We start from the raw sequence: 22,258 nt of genomic DNA, 5'->3' as shown, positions 1-22,258 counted from the left end.
ACTCCACTTCAGCTCTGCTCCCATCAACTGTGTGACCTTGCAGGTTCTAACGCTCTTCATTTGCTCCTTCCTTTAACTGACATTTTACTGATGTGTTAGGCATTATGCTCTGGGCAAGAGAATGCAGAGGTGACAGAGACATAGTTTTATCCCTCAAGGAATTCACAGTTGAGTAGAGAAAAACAAGCAGGTAAAGCAATCTGCTTGCTGTGGAGTGATAAATGTGAGCACTGGAAGAGATTACGGTGGGGTGAGGGCGGGGGTGTCCTTCACGCTGAGCCTTAGTTTCCTCAGCTAAGAAATGGGGATAATGATGCCCAGTTCATAAGGCTGTCAGATGGATTCGATGAGACAATGCCTAGCACTTAATAGATGCTCAATAAATATCAGCGCCTTCTCCCTTCCTCAGCCCACCACCCACCTAGGATCCTAAGGAGCTGCTTTCATTTGCCCCATCTGCACAAGAACGTCCTGTCACGTAACAGAAATGTCTATTAAAGAACATGCTTTAGCACTTGGAGGAGTTTTCAAGGTCACAGCCTAGAGCTAAATCTAACAGGAAAGAAAGTGTCCTCTTGTAACAGGGAGCCTGAGTAAGTCAACTCTTTCGACTGCTGAGTGTGCACTGGTGGTGCCAAAGAAAAGCTTTGGCCTTGACATGCCCTCTAGGTATAGCCAGTGAGAGGCCATTTCTGACAAGTGGCCTTAGCTGCCAACCAGCATACAAACTCCGCCTTCCAGCTAGCCCTCCTCCAGAGCCTCTGCTAGTGCATCCCACCCCATGCCACATGTGGGGTCTGGAATCACCCCAAGGGGTCTGGAGGATCACTGTCAATGGTATTCACTTTAGAACCATCCTTGCTGGCGTCAGCCCTTAGGGATTACAGCAGGTTGCCCCAACACACATGCACATATACCCAAAACCTAGGAATGATGGAAATCCACTTGCCCACCAGAGGTTAAACTGTAAAATCCACACAGAATGGATCAGAACAGACATATATAGGAAGCCATAAGAGAGAAAGGCTCCATGCCTGGAACTGAGTTGACTGTCACCCAATTAAGGGTTATTAGCTCAGTTGAAGAAAGCCTGAGTCACAGACGGAGGTTGGAGAGTAGTCAGAGAAGCTGAGATAAAGGCTAGACCTGCTCCCAGTCTATCTTTGAAGAACTTCTTGCAACGCTCTTGCAATAAACAGAACTATAGCTGTTTTTTTAATGCTACAGTTTAAAGATAGTGACAATGTTCTGAAGATGGCTTTGTGAAATTAACATTGAAATATCAGTTACTGTATATTACCGGATTTGAGCTTATAGTAAGAATAAATGCTAACATTAATTGCGTGCTTACAGTGTACCAGCCTTAGGAAATACCACGCTAAGTGCTTTCTATGCAGGGTCTTCTTTAATTCTCACAACACCGCTGTGAGGAGATGCTACTACCCCATTTCACAGATAAAGCCACAGAGGCTCAGAGAAGTGAGGTGACAGGTGGAGGCAGAATTGGAAGCTGGAGGCAATTTTTGACTGCAGAGCTCTTGCTCTTCCTCCCTGAGAGTAAAGTGTCTGCCTCTGGTCCTGGCTGACAGGACAGTATTTGAAAGCCAAAGACTTAGCAGATGAAGAAAGGGCCAAAGTAGGAATAAAGGGCACAATCTGAGGTTTGCTCTGGGGAAGGGGAGGTGAGAAGTCTTTGTTATGTTTACAAAGAGGGTGCAGAGGAGTTAACAGACTTCCTAGGATGTTAGGAGCCTGGATATAGGTACCTCTGGGACAGGCATTTTGAACAGAGTAGAGGTACAATGGCTGGATGGTTGGATGGAAAGATAGATAAAAGGATGGCTACTTAGAGGGACGGATGCACAAATGATATCGATTGCTTCCAGTTTCCCTCAATAAGATGGGCTGACCTGGCTTCATGAGGTTCTTATCCTAGGGACTGGCCCAGAACCAAGCACTTGACTCTGATGAGTTTGGTTCTGTTTTATAAAACAAAGTCCCTCCTCAAATATGGGTAGTCAGGTCCCCTCCACCTTCTATAATTTTCTTCCAGTTTTAAAGTTAACATATATTTATGGAAAACTATTGGGAAATATAAAAAAAGGGGGGAGAAGAAAACAACCCTATTACCCAGAAATACCACTGTTAACATCTAGTTTACCTCCATTCTTTTTGTGTACATTTTGAACCTGGTTGTTATATATGTCTTAACATATTATACATATGCAACTTTGTCTTATCTTTTTTTCACTTAAAATTGTAGTATAGACATTTTCACAATATTATGACATCCATTACATGAATGTATTGTGATATACTTAATCAGTTTCCCACTGTTAGGCATTTAGATTTTTCTTGGTTTTTTACTGTTTATAAATAATGATTCTGTGGGCTTTTTTTTTTTTTTTTGCATAAATCCTTATTCACACTTCAGATTATTTTAGCCTAGGTTTCTAGTACTGCAATTGCTGGCTAAAGCTACAAACACACCTATATATTTTAAACCCCAGAAAGTCATAATAACATTTTTTTTCTCTTTTAAATTTCTTGTCTTCCCTGCTCCCTGAAGAAAAGCTCCCACGGCTGCTGGATCAAGTCCAAGCTCCCTGGGGTAGCCAACAGGGCTCTTTATGACTGGCCTCTGCCTACCACCCAATCTTACTTCCAGCCCCTTCCCCTGTGCTCCTCCCATCCCCATATACCAAACTTCCTGGAATTCCCTGAGTATACTCAGCAGTCTAGTACATATGTCTTCACATACACTGTTCCCTCTACCTGTAATACTTCCTGTGGTCTTTGTCTAAACAACTCCTATTCTTCCTTCAAGACTCATCTTGGAGGTCACGTTCTCTTGCAAGTCTTGCCTGACACCAAGTTCAGCTGGAATGACCTGCTTCTCCCACATGGTACCCAGATCCCTTGTCTATCATACCACTTCCCACCCTGTCGTGCCATCATTGGTTTACGGAGTCTGGAATGCTAGACCAGGGGTTTGCAGACTTTCTATGGCCTTGGAATCCTTTATTCAAACACATATTTTATACTAATAATAGTTAAAATCTTTTGAGAATAAATGTGTCTGGCACAGTGACTGTACAGTGCCTGAACAAGACACATGAATCACTTCAGTTAATCCTCACAACGACTTCTTACAAACAAGGAAACTGAAGCTTGAAAAGGTTAAGAGACTTGCCCAAAGTAGCAAAGCCACTGAATGTTGAAATAAAATTTAAACCTGGGCCTGAGCCTGAGCTCTCAGCCACAAAATTAGACCTTTCTGGTTAAAATGGAGAGGAGCCCCATGTGAGGGGGTCCTCAGATCTCTTGCAATTTTTCTAAAAGCAGTTTGAAATCCACTGCTCTATTCTGGATCATCAGCTCCTTGAGGGGAGGGACTGTTTCTTACTTGCCTTTGTACTCCAGTATACAGGGCTTGGGCTCAGAAAATGTGTGTTGAATGGATAAATGAATGATTTTTCCCTTTTGAAGTCTATAGGGAAGTTACTCTTTTATGTATACACTTTACTAGCTTTGTAGTAAAAGCAAGAAATAGGAGCCTGGAATGGCTTGCTGAGTGGGGGAGCATCAAAGCTCAGTGGACAGAAGGTCAAGTTGTGTCCCGGCTGATAAGACTTCTCACAGCCAGACACCTGGGACCAGTACAAGGCTTGGGAGGTGGGCATTAGTACTTCAGGAGGATGGGGCAATTTCTGGATGAAAGGTTAAACAGTTCAATTCTTGCCGGACACAGTGATTAGTCTGGTCCCTTTCATCAGAATTCAGCTCTCTCCAGCACGGTAAATGGTGGACTAATTAGGCATCTGACTTACTTGATTTCCCACGGCTAAGGCCAATTTCTGAAAAGCAATATGCTATTTGATGTACCAGCATGAATTCAGGCTTGGCTCAAGAGTCTCCCAACAGTAACAACCAAAAATAACTCTTGGAAAAGTTCCACACACATTGAACACAAAACACCCTAAGATGTAACCTGTAGTCTGTCATAGGCCAGCTCAGCTGAGCCTCTAACGCGGTGGCAGGCTGTGTGCAGATCCCAACCTGCTCTCGGTCCAGGGGCCTGGCAGGGAGAAGGGGAGGAGTTTGCTGGAGGGGTGAGAAATGGGTGGGGTAGTGAATTGGAGAAGTTCCTGGAAGAGATGACCTGGAGTTAAGCTGGAGTGTTTGGGTAAGTGTAAAGAGGTTATTCCCAGAGTGTCAGGCTGTCCACAGAGACCCCTTTTTAACTCACTGTGGCCTGGATAATTGGGTGCTCATGGGATAGGAAAAATGGGGAAGCACGCTTGGTCTAACCTAGAAACCAGGGTAAGTGGAACAGATATGGGCAGCAGAGAGGGGTGAGGAGAAGAATTTTAGAATTTGCAGATTTGTGACGACGGAGATCCTCATGGCTGGACTCTAACATTCTGGAATTTTCAAATTTGTAAGCTTGAGAAGATTCCATATGTGAGAGCATTTTATGACAAGGGATTAGCAGGGGCAAGAAATGAAGGAACGAAGATGAGTCCATGGAAATGCAGCACGGTGAGAAAGTTGCGGAGGTCGATTTCTCTGGGATGTTTCTGTGCTATATTGATAAGGAGCAATAGGTCAGATGAGGGAGCTGCCAAGATTTTCCCAAACCATCCTTGAGGACCTACCAAGCGTGGGACCCTGCCAGGTGATGGAGATGCACGCTGGAAAACATGGGGCTTCTATCCTTGAGAAGCTCAGCGTAAAGGAGGCAGGAAAACTATCACTAAAGCACAGCATGATGTGCGCTTTAACCGGGAGGTGTGCCCAGCTCTGCGGGCTGCCTATAGACATCCAAACAACTACTCTTCCTGAGGACTGCATTTCAATCAATGCTCAAGAGGCTCTCATTGAGCTACCAGCTAGTAGCCAGCCCTGCCCAGGGCAGCAGGGAGGTGAAGGTAGATCCTTTGCACTGGAGGGGTTTGCAATTTAGCTGAGAAAAAGGACCCTATAGTCAGAGGAGATGATTCTACGGCACCAAGCCCATGCAATACACTCTATAAATGTTGATGGGTTAAACCACTAGGAGACAGAAGCAAAGTCTATCAATAAAAGAACAAAGAAACAAAACACTTCGTGGGCCAAAGTGTTCAGGGAAATCTTAGAAGAGGTAGGGCTGGAGGTGGGTTCTGAAGAAGGGGGATTTTGAGAGTGGCTAAGTGTGTCTCTTGACTTGAATACTTTTCCTTCTCTTTATTCACCAGATTCCCACACATTCTTCAGAACACTGTGCAGATGCTCATTCCAGGTTCTGATGAGTGGATTTCTTCTTACCTGCCTGTCTCTTCTCTCTCTCCCCCAACACACATTCATGGCAGGCCTGTGCCCTGCGCTGGGTGTTAGGGATACAGAAGTGACCAAGGTGAAGTCCAGGGCCTTGGTGGGATCACAGTCTGTGGTGGGCTATAGGAGCTGGAGGTGCGGCTGGGGACAGTGAGGTAAGTGCTATAATGACGAAATGCATAAAATCTCAATAGCTCCATTTTTAATATACCTACTACTGAGTGTTATTTATATACATATTATCTTATCCTGAGAGAAATCTCATGAGATGGGCATTGTTGATCCCAATTTACAGATAGGGAAGATAAGACACAGAGAGCTTAACTGACCTGACTCAGAGGGAAACTTCTAGAAGATTTGCTGGTCCCCATGCAGTTGAAACAATATGTATCTAGTTAGTTGGTGAGAGGCAACCAGAATCTTTCAGGATGAAAAAATGTTAGAGAAATTGAAGGAAACAACCAGCTTGACAGGAATATTGCTCTGACATGAGAGCTCCATCTATCCACCCTGCTCGCTGCCAGAGTCAAAGCTATAATCTAGAGAGGTAGAAAAACCACACCTTTTATCATAGGGAGAAGTTGCCCTTTAGAAAAGTAATGATCTCTCTTAAAATTCCTTAAAGTTTCATAAACCATCTCAAACTGTTGTAGGAAAATCTGGAAAAATTGCATGAACTCAGAGCACCCTGTATTCTCAGAGCCCCCCTGTACAATATCACATTTACTTCCAGCCTTTATTTCCATATTGAACCTTTCCCCTGGTGGCTATTTACTGATTTCCTGGGCCATGCTGCTAAGAGTGGAAAAAAACATTGGAGTAGACCCACATGTGTGATCTATGGTAGTGGTGTGAGTGCATTGCATCTACTCCTCTTGAAACCTTTAGCAGCTGGGGCAGCCTGGACATTTCCCCAGGGAATTCCTCTCCGCGCTGCCCCACGGCAATAATCCTTCCTCGCCTTTACGAAACGCTTCATGTTCGTGTAATGGGGTGTCTCTCTCCAACTTGCGAGGTGAGCAGGTCAGGGTCTGTTCTTCCCTTTAGCAGATGGGCACACCGAGGCTCAGGAAACTGACACTTATGGAGCTTCTGCCATGTGCTCGGCACCTTCACAGGCATTGACTCCGGGAATGCTTCCTGTGCTTCCCTGCAGCAGCCAGGACTTTTGTGCCTTGTCATGAAACCCTGCCCAGCAGTGGAGCATACATAACCAAGAAACAACTCCAAGAGGACACAGACTTGGAGCCAGAAGGGCCCTGTGGAGATCATCCTTCAACCCCTACAGCGTATAGGTGGGGGGAAATGAAGGCCCAGAGAGGGGAAGAGACTTGCCTAAAAGCACCAAGCTCATCCACGGTTCAGCCACTCTGATGGGGCAGCTACATTCCCCTCAAGACCCTCTTGCTGCCACAGAGATCAGCCCACATAGTTTTAGCTTCTCCCTGCAGGGGACCTCTGGGATAACAAAGTCATAGATGTGGGGATGAAACAAAAATCTGGGAACCCATTGTCCAGATTCCAAAGTTCCTGAGGCCTTGGTGAGACAGTTTGCAAATGCCCCGGGGATGTGGTTTTCACCTGGGGTGGCACAGCCTGCTCCTAGGGACGGATAAACATCCTGCCATGGGGGTAAAGAATTATCCCACCCCAAATGCCGTGGCTGTGCCTCCTGCTCTCCTGGTTTCCTCCTAAGTGTGTGTATGGGATGGGGATGGGACATCTCCAACCTTCTCCCCGGTACGCCCGTCCTTCCCCAGGTGGACTTACCCTTCCACCAGCAGGGTTCTCCCCGCAGACTGTCAGGTACTAACAGGCAGGTGCCCTGTGGATTCTAGTGAGAGTCACCATCTCAGAGCCTTGTGGTCTGGTGACCAGAGAAACCTCTGTTCACCCTAAGAACAGACCTCATGGGCCATTTCCTTCTTTTTTAACTGAATGTGCAACTGTGCTGTCTGTAGGTTTGTGTACATATCCTTCGTGTGACTGTGTATAACCATATACTTGTCTGTGTCGATCTCTTATTTACCACGTTTATGTTGTTACATAAAAATATTTTCTGATTTATGGATGTGAACATGTGCATTTTCTGCATATTTCTATGTTGTGTGTGTGTGTTTTGTGTGTCGTGTGAATGACTGCTTGTCCTGCACGTGTTATCCAACTGTGTCGCCGACCACTCTGTTTGCACGTAAATGTGTGATAATTTATTTATTTATCTGACGGAAAGAGAGCAGCTTATCTTGAGGATTACAGGGGGCAAGCAAGGAAAAATACCCCAGCCCTGTGTTGCTCTGTTTGAAAAACTGCTCTGTGTTTTTATGGCAGCTAATTTTCCTTAAATGATTTAAGGAAACGGATCTGTCTAAACGAGCTGCAGCCAAGTTGTTATTGCAACACAGGCCTTTCTCCTCTAGGAAGAGGCAGGGAATCACCCCAGAGCATAGAGACTTCTCAACAAAGCAGCCCTGGGCTCTGAGGGACTCAGGGGACCGAGGAGAGGGCAGGAGGGGACGCATTCACCTCCCACGTCCGCTCCTGGGCATCCTTCTTGGCAGCAGCCCTGGCCACGCTCAAGTTCGGGTCTCGTCGTCTTTCACCTGGACCCCTGCCATCAGTGCCTATCGCGCACTCTTCTTCCGCTTAGCCTCCACGTTGCAGACCTAGTCACTTTCTAAAGCATCTATCATTCAACATAATATTCTCTCTGGTGTCGTGTTCTGTGCTCCGCCCTGGATACACATAGGGCATGTCCTTGAATAGCATGTCAGGGACATTGGCCTTTATCCCAGAAATAATGGGGAGTCACTGGAAGGTTTTAAGCAGGGGAGAGAGCCTCAGGTGGATTTAAATTTTAGGATGTCTCTAGGGTTTCTAGATTGGGGGACTGAATGGACTGAAGTACTATTTATTCCGCCATCTCTCTCCCTCACTCAAGCGGTTTTGATGGCTCTTCAGTGATGGTACTGATTCTCAAGATTGAGAGAGCTTCTGTGCCACAATATTCCCGACAAGCAACATTTTGTTCCACTGCCTTAATTTTTTTTTTACAGTTATTATACTTCAATTAAAAATCAGATTAAAAAAGGGCCTAAAACTTTGATTTTAGTGAGAAGAGAGCATTGGACCACAGGAAGAAGCCAAATTCCTTGCCTATGAGCTTGCCCAGAGCTGCCCTCTTGTGTATGCTGCATACCCGCCCCAGCAGCTGAGCTCTCGCACCTCCATTCTGTGGCTCAGCTTGCCCTGGAAAGCCCTCTCCCCTCTCCCTGTCACCTCCCTCGTCCCTAAACCATAGCCACCTGATAAAATATTTCCCTTTCCTAAAGGTCCAGTCCAAATTCCTTGAAAAAACTTCCTTGGATCCCCCTGGGGACGCAAGCACACGCACGCACACACACGCACACACATACACACGCACACACACGCACGCCCACACACTGGATTAATCTCCCTCAGCCCCACGTTTCCAAAGCACTACATTTTCTCTGCTCACCTTCCTCATTGCCTTGGATTAAAATTGTCCCTGAGGGTCTGGCCTTCCCATCAGATTGTGAGCTTTTCCTGGTCTGACGTCCTGCCCCCATTAATCTCTGTAACTCTGAGGTTACCCAAGGGTCTTGCACAAGGTAACCTGCAGAGATTGTCCTAAACTCTCAGGTTCTGTCTCTGGGAGTTTAAGACAATCTCAGCAGGTTGCAGGGAAACCAAGGAAAGGGTTTGTGTGCACAGACCAGAGCCTTAAGGAGGGCATAGCGATGGTGGCAGCAGAATCCAGGACACTCTGAGGGGAAGGTGAGATTGGGGAGGGGGGTCTGTGGTCCAGTCGCTCCTTTTTATCTGGACACTCATAAAAACCAAGTCACGGAGGCTCTGGGTTTGCTTCATCATTTGCTCGGCATTTACATGGAGTGCCTGCTCAGAGCCAGGTCCCTGCTGGGCACTGGGGACTGAATCGGACAGACCCTGCCCTGCGGGACAATCAGTCACAACTGGTAAACAAGGGCCACACTGCCCACAGGGAGCTGTCCTGGAAGTGGGACATTAAACGCTTTGTATCTGAGATCCAGGGGGTTAAAGTCTCCTTTGTCAAGATCATCGTTTAATATCCAAGTCCCGGAGAGGGGTGGAGGGTGTAGTGAGCACAGGGCTAAGACAGCAGCTTTGAAATCAACACCATCATTAACGCGAAGACAGCAGGCCCTTGTTGCCAGGTGAGGGCACAGAGGGCTCATTCCAGGAGATTCACTCCTGCCCCACCTCAACACCAGCACATCTAAAGCTTTTCCCCACGCTTACTGGCCCTCCTGGGTTCCCATCTCAGGAAGGGCACCCCTTCCACTGTCCAAGCCAAACCATGGGCATCACGCAGGACTCCTTCCTCTCCCATCAGCCACAGTCGCTCGTGTCTCCCTCTGTAATATCTCCAGACTCCCCCTCCTCTCCACCCCTAGCAGCAGGTTCTAATGGTCCCCAGCCTCTAGCCTGGCACCGGCTGAATCCATCTCCTTCTAGGCACCAGTGGGATCTTTCTGAAATGCAAAACTGATCCTGTTACTTCCCTGCTTAAAATCCTTCAGTGGCTCCCCGTTTCCATGAGAATAAAGTCCAAATTTATTCTACCAAAGCCCTATATCACAGCCCCTCTTCTGCCCCTCTGTCCGTCCTCAGTACCAGCCACACTGAACGACTTGCAGCCTCCCGAGGGTGCCTCCATCTCAAGGCAGATGTTCAGATGCCTCCTCTGCCTGGAAAAGCCCTCCCTGCCCTGAGCATCCTTCACACATCAGCTCAGGTGTGGCTTCCTGGCTTCGGCTCCTTCTATGGCTCCCACCACCCCTGTGCCTCCCTCCACAAATGCACCTAGAATAACTGTCTGTAAATGGCTATTTCCACCAGGTTGCGGACTCCTTAAGGTAGACACCAGCTCTGACTATTCACAGCACCCAGCACGAGGTTCCTCCCTCTCCAGTTCTTTGAGGAACAACAATGCTCACAGATATAGGCTCTGCCCATCAGCAAGGGTCTTTCTGATTCTCTGCTTGCTGATCCTGTGAGCAGTAAGGCCACCAGGATGGAAGGTGTAAGGCTGTGAGCATTTAGAAACAAGGTCAGAAGCTGTCCTGGCAGTTTACGTAGCTCTGGGGTTGAGTGATTCTGCTGATGTCTGTGACGGTGAGTGAAGATCCAGTGTAGAAACGCACTTAACACTATTAGGGCAGATGCCTGGGGCCCTGCAGTGTTTACAGCTGGGCACATTGACTCTCGAAGTAAAATGTGAATTTGAATGGGATACACATAACGTTTGTTGAGGATCTGGTACACACCCACCGGGTACTGTGTTAGGTGCTTTCACATAACTTTTTTTTTTTTTTTTTTTTTTTAAACACCTCTGATGTTTCTTCCATATATATATATATATATATATATATATATATATATATATATACAATATTTATTTATTTATTTATTTATTTTGGCTGCACCAGGTCTTAATTGCGGCATGTGGGATCTTCGTTGCAGCCTGTGGGATCTTTAGTTGTGGCATGCAGGCTTCTTAGTTGCAGCATGAGAACTCTTAGTTGTGGCATGCATGTGGGATCTAGTTCCCTGACCAGGGATCGAACCCAAGCCCCCTGCATTGGGAGCACAGAATCTTACCCACTGGACCACCAGGGCAGTCCCTCACATAGCTTTTAGGTGGAGAGATAGTGTAATTTGTCATCCAAACAGGGATGCTTTTAAGAGTGGAAGGAAGTACCATTAACAAATACTCCGGGACAATGGGTATAAACCAGAACTGCCCTGCGCAAGCCGAAACTTTTAACCATCTTTTCTACAGATCACACTTTGTACATTCTTTTGGTAACCCTTGCCACAATCTGTAAATCTATATTATCAGTATTTACTTGTTTAATGCTTATTCTCCCACTAGATTGTAAGAGTTAGGGTTTTGTTCACTGTTACGACTACAATGCCTGGTAGTTAGAAACTACTTGATGAATATTTGTGGAAAAAGGCAGGAAAGCATGGAGTAAGATTCTGGGCAGGGGGGCAGGGAAGAGAGGAAGAGACGGAGAGATCCGGGGTCCGGGTCCGGGTCAGCCTGGCTCTGATGTTAGTGCTCTACTTCCTTGCTTGGGGCGTGAAGGAGTGGACTTTCAGGAAGAAGGCAGCGCCCACAACTCGCTCAGCATCCAAGTGTGTTTACTAAGGTCCGACCAGATGATGATCAATCTACTCATAGCACAAAGAATATCCTAATACGTCTGAAACTCGGCCTTCCTGATCTGTATTCGGTAACAGGATCGAGTGCCCAGTTGCCTGGGAGCAAATCAATGACTTCAGATGGATGATGGCAACGGCAGGCTGATGCCTCTTCTCTTTAGCAAACTTGACGCCCTCCCTTCTGTTCCTCCCCCAGTTCGCTCGTCGGGGATTCACCTAAAACACCACTTTGTTCTGAGGCCCCCACTCTGTCACTTCTCCTGCCTCGTGTCTTTTCTTTGATCATGCCTCGTTGTCCCCTCTGTGAATAGCTCTTTAGTATCTATAAACCATATTACAGTGGGCGTAACAGGATTTGCCATGTTCAATGCAATGCAACTCAACAAATAGTTACTGAATAGCGATTATCAGCCAGATCAGAAAAAATGTAGGGGCTGTCCTCTTTTAATAAGAAGGTGGCAGAAGAAGGAGGTGTCATGATTCTCTCAGGGAAACTACGGTTAACACCGAGGTCTGGGGGACAGAACCCAGCTGACAACAGACACCTCCCGAGCAATTCACAAGCAGCATTTCCCTGCCAGGAAAGCTGGTCAGGATGGATCAAAAGTTCAGGGTAGGGCTTCCCCGGTGGCGCAGTGGTTGAGGGTCCGCCTGCCGATGCAGGGGACGCGGGTTCGTGCCCCGGCCCGGCAAGATCCCATCCGCGGCTGGGCCCGTGAGCCATGGCCGCTGAGCCTGCGCGTCCGGAGCCTGTGCTCCGCAACGGGAGGGGCCACAACAGTGAGAGGCCCGCGTACCACAAAAAAAAAAAAAAAAAAAAAAAAAGTTCAAGGTAATAACGGGGTTTGGAGAGTATAGCTAACACCTTCTTTTGTAGACAAGGAGGGATGAATTGGAGAAGGAAGCAGATATACTAAAGCTATGGCTACGGAAGCCCTGACAGCAAGCAGGTTATAAAAAGACCTAGGGAAGCAAAGATCACAGAGGAAGATAAAGATGGCAGTTGAGTTAACTACTTTGCACCTAAGGACTTACTTTTTCATTAATCCTTGCTCTAATATATACATTAGTTTTTATGTACACAATTCTGCCTGGTCAATACATATTGCTCTTTCATTTAGGATATTCTTATTGGTATCTTCAAAGAGAGAGAGTAGAATGAGGTACACGGGTGCATCACTGAAATACCCCAACTCTGGGATCTTTGCTGTCTTAGCAATCACTGTCTGTCACCTGATGGCAGTCAAGGGGTCATAAATCACAATCATCAATGTTGGAAGAGACTCACTCAGATGTAGTCTCACTATAATGTCTTCCAAACAATTGAGTCTCCTCCATGCACTATTTTTGACAGTGTCATTTAGCTTCAAGTTGAACAGGTTTAGTAAGGCCAAGTTCATAGGTCACACACCCACTCCATCCTCAGGCAGCTCTAATGGTTAAGAAGTTTTATTTCTCTATCGACCTTACCTCTTGCTTTGGCCTTCACCTGGAAGATGTCTGACTATCCTCCTTCATAACTCTTCAGAGAGAATGATGGTGGTCGGCCTCCTTTCTTCTCTAAGCTATGAAACCCCAATGTCTTCTCCTATTTCTCACAAAGTCGTGTCCCTGTAAGCAAACTCAGTGTAGACATCCCCATTCCCCTTCATTTTGGAATAGCAGGCCCTCTTCTCTAGGAACAGATTCATCACTACCATCACACACCCCAAGGTCAACTACATGATTCCAACGAGGCTGTCCTGTCCTTACATAGCCTTGCCTCTTGGGCCAGAGTTGCCCTGCCCAGAGGTGGCCATGTCCTCCAGTTCCTGCCCAGAGGAACTCCAGTCCCTCTTGGAACTGGAACTAGAATATGAGAGTGAGTCACTCTCTAGTGGGGGAACCACTGGACGTGACAGTTGACACAAGCTCCTTAGAGATGCAGGAGGCCAGGCTACAGTCTTCAACTGTATATGAGGCTCTGGGACTCTTCTAAAAAATTCTCTATTCTGTGTAAACCGGTTCAAGTTGTATTTCTTTCGCTTGTAACCCAAGAGCCCTGATAAATGTGCTTTGGTATACTTCCTCCACCCCACGAGATCTCCACAACTGAAGCCAGTATTCGTGAGGGGTGGGGAGGCACTTGTCCAAGTCAGAGAAGAGACCAGCAGGCCTGGTCCCTCCCGGGTTTTGACCCCGAATTTCTACTTTGCAGGTCCTAGTGGGCTTTCCCAGTACAACACTGCCCTTTCCCAGATCAAGCCATAAGACCAGCAGCTGCTGAGGGGGTTCAGTTACTCACTGGGTCGTTGTACATCTGAATGATGAGCTGTTTCACCCCATGCAGGGTGGGGTGGGCCCATGGAGAGGGATCCAGCCAGTGACGGTTCAGGTCGAACCCCATCAGAGAGCACCTAGGCAGTACACAAAGTCAGAGTCAGTACAGGAGCAGTCATTATGTCACTTACCTAGCACATGTTTGTTTGTTTGTTTTTTGCCAGAGATAGTGCTGAGTATTTTACACGTATTAATTCAGTCACTTTCAACGACCCTAAGAGGTCACTATTATTATAATTCCTCCTTTACAGAAGAAGAAACTGAGTCACAGAGAGGTTCAAACATATTTCTGCGGAGCAGACTCACTTCAGTGTCCATGCCCTGAGACCACAGACGCATGCGCATCTCCAATACAGGGCCAGAAGGAAGGCTCAGGCCGAAACCATCGCTTTCCCCACTGTTCCTCTCTGTCTCACACCCACAGCCAATCCATTGTGTCTACCTTCAAAATATACTCAGAACCCAGCACTTTTTATCACCTCCACTGCTATCACCTTGAGCTTGGACCAAGGTCCGGAGTATTGTAATAACCTCTTACCTGGTCTTGTTTCCACCCTTGCATCATCCTACCCTACCTCTCACCCTACATACCCTCCCCCTTTTCCACACAACACCCAGGGTGATCCTATTAAAACATAAGTCTGATGGTGTCCCTTCTCTGCTCAAATGGTTCTCTGCTAGATGCAGAGTAAGAGCCAAAGTCCTTACCACCAGCTACAAGTGCCTATGAGGTCCACCCGTTATCTTCTCTGACTTCAGCTCCTAACACGGTCACTCCTGCTTCTTCTGTGCCAGGTTCTGGCCTCTTACTGTTCCTCCAACAAACTGAGTGCTTCCAGCCCCGGGGTTCTCGTACAGGCTGTCCCCTCTGCCTGGAAGCCTCTTCCTCCAGAGAGCTGAGTGATTCTTTCTGACTTAGTGCCAGTTTTTGCTCACAAGTCACATGCTCAGTGAGGGCTACCCTTCCCACCTTCTCCACAGTTTCCCATGGGCACATTAATTACTTCACCAGGGCAAGTGGAACTGTGACTTCTGGTCTTCTCCTATCCCTTTTCCTTCCCGTTTTTTCCTCCAGCTCGACTCAAAGCCTTGCTTGTCCTTGGAAAGATGCACCACCCCCAGGTCTCTGGGCCCACGCTTCCATCTGCTGGGCCTTTGCACACTGTAGGCTTTCTCCAGGCCAGCCCAGGCTGAGGGACAACTTCAGAAACCCTGTTCTTGCTCACAACTCAAATTACCGCATCCATCCTCTTCCTGTGCCCAGAATGTCTCCCACACAGATCTGACAATCTTGCCTTCTTGATCAAGATTCACCTATGATTCTCCATCACCTATAGGATAAAATTCTGCTCTTCGCAGATTTTTAACCAGATTCAAAACCGATGAACTTTTTGCCAAATTGTCCCCCCCTTCTTTGCCCAAATTGCCCCCCTTTTCTTTTCTATCCCTTTCATCCCATCTTATTTTACTATTTTACCCATCTCTACTTATTTTCCCAACCCCTCTATTTCCTTAAGTAATAAAACTCCACCCCCTCTCAGCTTGTTACATTTACATTCCCAATGCTCATCTTACTCAGAAAAATAAAGGATTCTACTGAGGACCCCTCCTTCAAGGTGGTTGGGGTGTTGTTGGGGAGTATATAATAATAACTTCCCCTATCACTTAAAGTAAGCTGGCTGGGAACCCTGTGGGAGAATAACTAATGTTTCGTGGGGACACATAGGGAAAGGCTTCACTGAGGAAAAACCATTTGAGTTGGGTCTTGCTGAATGAATAGAATTTTTCCAGGTGTTGGGAGCAGAAGGAAAAGTGCAAGCAAAGAAAGGAACTGTGAAGCCACCCAGGCTATTGGGGGAATGGTGGACAATTTGATTTGACTGAATCATAGAGTACTATGTATGTATGTAGTGAAGAGGTGGTGATGGTGAGCTGTAAATGGAGTGGGAGGGGAAATGTAAGGGCCTCGAGTGCCCGGCATGGAGGTTCACTGCTTCATCTTTGCATTGCTATATATAGATGAACTGGGTGCTGGTGTTGGCTTCTCATTGATGGCAGAGTGGGGACAGAAACAGTCATATGCAGGTTACAACAGCATCGTCATCACAGTCAAGGGGTCACAGTCAACAGACATTACTTTGTCCCAAGGATTAAGTACTTTACTAACTGTGAAATACTTTATGTATGTCAACTTTATGAGGGAGGTACTATTATTATTCCCATTTTGCAGATGTGGGAACTGAAGCAAAGAGGGTTATAAACAACTTGCTTGAGAGAAGGGGTGATCTCAGGATCGGTTTACAAGCAGTCTGACATTCCATGCTCACAAGAAACATAGTCTAACAGGAGAAAGAAGATCTGCTCACAGGCTTATGTACATTTATAATTCAGGACCATGTTATGAGGATTAAGTGAGGACAAATTTAATTTAGCACAGGTTCTGGCACATAATAGCAGATCAAAGATGTTATGTTGTTGTTTCCTTGTACTTTATCATTGTTTTGTGCTACATGCTATATAAGTGGCACAGACTAATCGGTTTGCGGTCCCTCAGGGGCTGGAGTGGGCAGCAGACAGCAGTGGTCAGGGATGACCTCCTGGCTTTCTCCCCAGTCCGGAAATCAGGCAGATCTGAGTTCACATCCATGCTCTGTTCCCTCCTAATGTAGTAGGCATTTGCCCATTTTCTTTGGGAAATTCCTAGCATCTAACTCTGTGATTAGATGGGGCAGGTTTAGGGAGAGTTCGTTCCTCCATCATTAAAAGATGATGACACTGTGGTGGTGCCTTTTCTCTTACCCCAGAAGAGAGATGGGCCCAGTGACCTGGCATCCAGGGCAGTGGCAGGAAACCCAGACTGAGGCAACAGCTACTTCTGTCCAGCACTTAAATTTGGACTAGGTGATGCCACGCTGGGAGTTGGGTCATACAGCAGTGTTACCGTGGAAGAGAGATAGATTATTCCCGCCAACAGCCAATTTTTCTGCCCTCCAGAGCTACTCTGTTAATCAGTTGTTTTCCAAGTCTGGTCTTCCAGCTTCTGCTTCATTCTGTAAGCCCCTTCCTATAAATTCCATTTTTGCTTAAGTGGCGGAGTCAGTTCCTGTTTCTTTAACTGAGAGCATCCCTAACCATATGGCTCTGTGGGCTAATTTATGGAAAATTCCAGCAGGCCCCTATATTGCCCACTTCCCAATGGCTGGTTACCAAGGAGACAAAACCACTGGTCTGGGTGCTGTTCCCAGAGAGCTCTTCCAGCCCGTACTGAGCATCAAAAATTTGGAAGGGAACATTGTCGTTGATGACAGGACTTAATCATAAACTGTATCCTTTGAGATGGTTAGCTTACCTACCTCTCCCTCTTCCAAACAAGAATGTCCTCAACAAAATCTTGGCCAAGTCACCAGCCTGTTCCATGACACCTCCAGGACCTGGTATTCACCACCTCCCCAAGCAGCTTATCCCATTCTTGGACAGCTCTGTTAAGAAAGTCTTCCTTCTCTTAGCTGAAATTTGTCTTCCGGTGACTTCACCCATCAGACTCAGTCTTTCCCCACGGAGCCACACAGAACAATGAGGCTACGTTGGGAAGACCAGAAGCTTTGGGTGTCAGTTAGGCTTAAGTTTTGGCTGTACTCCTTACCAGCTACGTGACCTTTTTAAAATTTCTTTTTTTAAAACCCCTCTGGGCTTCTGTTTTATCATATGTAAAATGAGGATAACAATCTCGACCTTCTGGATTGCATACATGAACTGGTGTCTGTAAATGGCCGAGCAGAATCCTCAGACAGAATGAATATTGAATAAATGGTAGCCGGTGATGACAGTGGCAGTGGTGGTGACTGTGGTATCGTTGAAATTGTCTAAACCTAAATATCATCTACTCCAGGAAGGCTTGCTGACTTACTCTCTGCAAATGTGGGATGGGTGCTTTTCCTCTGCTCCCATGGCATCCACTGCTCCCACATCAGAGTGGCTACAGCACAAGATATAGTAATTATTGAGTCTGTCTTCCCCACTGGACCATGAATTCCTCAAGTGCAAGGATGATGTCTTATTTGTGTTTGTACTCCTGTGCCTGACAAAGAGCCTGGACTACAGTAGACATTAAAGACTTAGTTGTTGAATGAACATTTCATTCTTTCCCAAGCATTTTTCTATCTCATACGATACAGTTCTCACAACCATCCAGCCACACAGGTGGATTCCATTTTTCAAGTGGGAGCATTGAGGGCCAGAGAAGGTAAGGTAAGCCATTCCTCCAAGGTCACCTAACCTGTACTCCACAGGGTCAAGACTGGAATCCAGGTGTCCTGGCCCTGGGCTCCATGGTCTTCACACCTGGCCATACTGCTTCCAGGAAGCCTCTTTGATTCAAAAAAGTGAGATGTGAAACTGAAGGAAAAGTGTTATTGGTGAGAGATCCTGAAAGATCCACTCCTTGATCCAGCCTACAGATGAAAGCAGAGTATGGCTGGTGATTCAAAGTCACCTCAATCCCCAAGAATCCTGGAGCTCCTTAGAAGCTAAAGCATTTGCGGAACTCTGAAATCAGTAGTACCTGTGCTGGGTTTTTTTGAGCTGATTTTTAAAGACTGCTTCTATTGGCAACCAGTCTATCAGTAGAAAGACTGCTATTTATAGAAGAAAACGTCTTAGTAAAGTTGCAGGAGCCCTGACTAGGGGCTGGGGGACAGGCCTCACCTCTAATATCTATATCATCTTGGGAAAGTCACCTCCCTCCCCTGGGCTCCATGCTCTTCTCTGTAAAACGAGGGTGTCATACTTCACTCATGGAAGACTCTTCCAGCTCTCTCATTAAGTGATTCGAAAGCATCAATAATTGGGCTTTACCTCCAAAGTTAGGGACTTGGAGGAAGCATACATTTTGAATAAAGTGAAGTTGAAATACAAGGAGAACAAAATATTCTAGAAAAAGGATTGATACAGTTTGTAAAAGAAATGCCAAATAGTTAAGTGTTACCACTATCTTGACATTAATTACATGCATTTTCCAACATTTGAGATTTGCATCAGACCCAGTCCTTGCCTCTAGGAGTTCTCACATTGCTCAGAGCTTTGAAGAGAAGATGGGAGTTTGCCAAAGTCAAGACGTGAGAGAGCATTCCAGGCAGAGTTCATGGTATGTGCGAAGTGAGGGAAGTAGAAAGCTTGGAAATTCTATGCATTTCTAACAGTGTTATGCTTGTATTTTATGCTTGTGTCCTTCCCTGGGCTATAGGCACTGGGAAGGCAGTGCTGATGCAGGTTCTTACTCTTCAGTGGTTTCAGCTGCCTAAAGATAGGGGAATGGACGAGATGACCTCCAGATGCCTGGCTCTCACCCCTATGGTTGCCACTTTAGGGTCACTTAGTATGAAATCTGGGGTCTCTGCTCTGGGCCTGTGTCTCCTTGGTCCTCTACTATTCTGCTATTTATTTTCAAGGTAAGATTTCTGCATGAGCTCAAAATCAGGACCCATGTTCTGAACATGAGTGGGGTTATCTATGGCACCAATAATATTGAATATTTGACATTGGGACCATTCTAGAAAATCCAAATTTATGAAAGTCAAGTTTATATATAACTTCTTCCTCTTGAGTTGGAGATACTCTTGAGTATCTTTTCTTTCTTCTTCCAAACTGTGAGCCCAATGAGGCCAGGGAATATGTCTGTGTCATCTTGCCTACATCCACTCCAACTTCCCTACTATAGACTGAGGTGCTGAGAAGGTTCAATATATCTATTGAATAAATAGATTATTGAATAGATGCACAAATGCATGAACAAATACCCTGAAGGTTTGTAAACAAGGTTTAGATAATTACTTGAAGACAAATTTTGAAAAGTATTTAAGCACTTGTTACATGCTAGACACTCTCACAATAGCCAAGTGAGGTAGGTAGTGTTTATCCCCATTTTATAAATGAGCAAATAAAATCCAAGAGAGATATGACTTTGAGAAGGTCACTTGACAACTACTAGAATATAGAGCTGGGATTCAAACCCAGGTCTTACTGAACCCAGTGACGCTTTGAGGTCCCCCCAGCCATCAAGGAGGCTATGTGATCTGTGAAAGAGTTGCTAGGCTACTCCTCTGCCTGCTCTTCCTGTACTGCTCTCCTTCCCTTCTGCCCAATGACAGAGATACATGGTTCCAGAGAACATTATTTAAATGGCAAATAAATAGCTCCAACTTGTGAAGGGCATTGTGCCTCCTTCCTGTGGCAATAATGGCAGCTGGAATGAGAGCAATGATTTTAGTTCCCCTCCTTATGATTTCCTTTTCATACCCTCTAAATGGTAGAGAAAAAGGCAGTTTGGTGCCTCCAGGTCAGTCTTGTCCTGAGCATGGTAGGGCTGTGTGCTCCTGGAAGGGTGGCGTTGACACGTGGAGATGTATGGGGCACGCATGCAATTGTCCCTCAAACGCAGCAGTTTTTCAGCGTTATCAATGAGCTGCATTGGATTAAGTATATTTGCACCAAAAGCAAAATAAATATTGCTATATTTAATGCCACTAAGAGGTTGGGATTCAATTGCCCTTGGCCTGAGGCACCTTCCTGCTCTATTGATTGGCCAGTGTCAGGATGCCAGACAAGCTGTCAGCAACAGCTCCTGCAAAATGCTTGGCAGGTGGGCTGGGCTCTGCTGTGGTGGAGACGGAGGGGAGCGGGCAGTGTCCTTTGTCTCAAACACACACACAAGGGATAATTATAACAATCACCTCCCCATCACCACCACCGAGATATTTAAAGCATTTCCCTCACATTCCTTCTTAGATGATCACAACAAGGATGTGGCCCAGGCTGTGGAGGCAGAGAAGGAGGATGGATAATTACATAGGTTCCAATTCAGAAGGATTTGGGTTTGAGTCCCGGATCGACCACTGAGTAGTTTTATGACCTTGGACAAATTCATGTTTTGCTCAAAGACCTAAAAGCACTGGGAGGGCAGAGACTAAATCAATTTCATTTGCCATCAGGTCTTCAGTGTTAGCCCAGTGTCAGGTACACAGCCAACTCGCAGTTAAACTGAAGCAATGGAAATTAACAGAAAGGTTAAGTAATTTGCCCCTAGCTCAGCAAGGACAAGGGTCAGAGGCAGGACTTGAACCTGGTGTGCCCAGCTCTAAATCCTATGTTCTTAACCATCACTCTATTCTCCCTTAGCAGCCCTGGGAGTCAGCTCAGGGCCTGATAGAGGGACTCATGTGAGGTGAGGGGTGGATGCAACACCCTTAATTTTTTTTTAAATAAATTTATTCATTTATTTATTTTTGGCTGCATTGGGTCTTCGTTGTTGCATGCAGGCTTTTTCTAGTTGTGGCGAGCGGGGGCTATTCTTCATTGTGGCGTGTGGGCTTCTCATTGCGGTGGCTTCTCCTGTTGCGGAGCACGGGCTTTAGGCAGATGGGCTTCAGTAGTTGTGGTTCTCAGGCTCTAGAACACAGGCTCAGTAGTTGTGGTGCATGGGCTTAGTTGCTCCGCGGCATGTGGGATCTTCCAGGACCAGGGCTCAAACCCGTGTCCCCTGCATTGGCAGGCAGATTCTTAACCACTGCGCCACCAGGGAAGTCCCAACACCCTTAATTTTTAAATGGGGAAACTGGCTCTCAAATAGGACATAGCACAAAAGGTACCTTTATGCAAATTGACAAAAGGTGCCCCCCCAGCTCCAGGCTGACAATTTAGAAACAGGTGCCCCTTCTGGGTGGGTGAAGTACAAAATGATGTCACTTGTTCTGGCCAGAAGTGGGGTCGGGAGCAGAGTCACAGCCCACCTTGACCCCCTGACCAGGAGCCTTTGTGCAGTGCACAAACTGCATGTCCATGGGAGGAGGCCCTGGACATGCCCAAGGTTCACAGCAGAGCCAGGATGAGCACTCAGGGTTCCGATCTCCAAGGATCAGCGTGGTCTTGACCCTGTAGTGGTGGTCCTTCTGGCAAGGTGGTAGGATTGGGGAAGGGGGTGATGAGACCACACCTGGGGAAGGGGTCATCTCTAACACTAGACTCCCTTGGGACCTTTCTCCTGGAGCTTATTCCTGGTGGACAAGGAGAACCTTCATTGGAGCACCCTCTCCCTTCCCGTGGAGATTGTGCGCTCCAGGATTCAGCCCCCTCCTTTCTGGCTCCTGCTGGTCAGCAACAAACACCCGGGCTGGGGGGGATTTCCACACTGAGGCTTAAAGCAATTTTGAGAGCCAGTCACCAACTAGAAGGACCCAAGATTTCATAAAACCCAATCTCCCCATTTCAAAGATGGGAAAACTGAGGCCAAGGTCACACAGCTATGTAAGGGTAGAGTTGAAAGTCCATTCCAGAACTACTGGATTATTTTTCTCTCTGTAAAAACACTTACAAAGAGTTAAAAAGAACCATTTTAAAGGCC

At 46.5% G+C, this 22,258-nt stretch overlaps 1 protein-coding gene across 1 annotated transcript in view; it reads right to left on the bottom strand.

Moving 5' to 3' along the window:
- AGBL4 (AGBL carboxypeptidase 4) overlaps positions 1 to 22,258 on the bottom strand; it is an 807,237-nt gene that overhangs the window by 97,652 nt on the left and 687,327 nt on the right. Inside the window, exon 8 of the mRNA XM_028488196.1 lies at positions 13,829 to 13,940. Within this exon, the coding sequence (XP_028343997.1) occupies positions 13,829 to 13,940 (112 nt within the window). The remainder of the gene's footprint in view (positions 1 to 13,828; positions 13,941 to 22,258) is intronic.

Source organism: Physeter macrocephalus, chromosome 4 (genome assembly GCF_002837175.3).
Source record: "Physeter macrocephalus isolate SW-GA chromosome 4, ASM283717v5, whole genome shotgun sequence".
NCBI lineage: Eukaryota > Metazoa > Chordata > Mammalia > Artiodactyla > Physeteridae > Physeter > Physeter macrocephalus.
The sequence above is the reverse complement of the archived record's forward strand: the minus strand, read 5'-3'. Positions and strand labels throughout refer to the sequence as shown.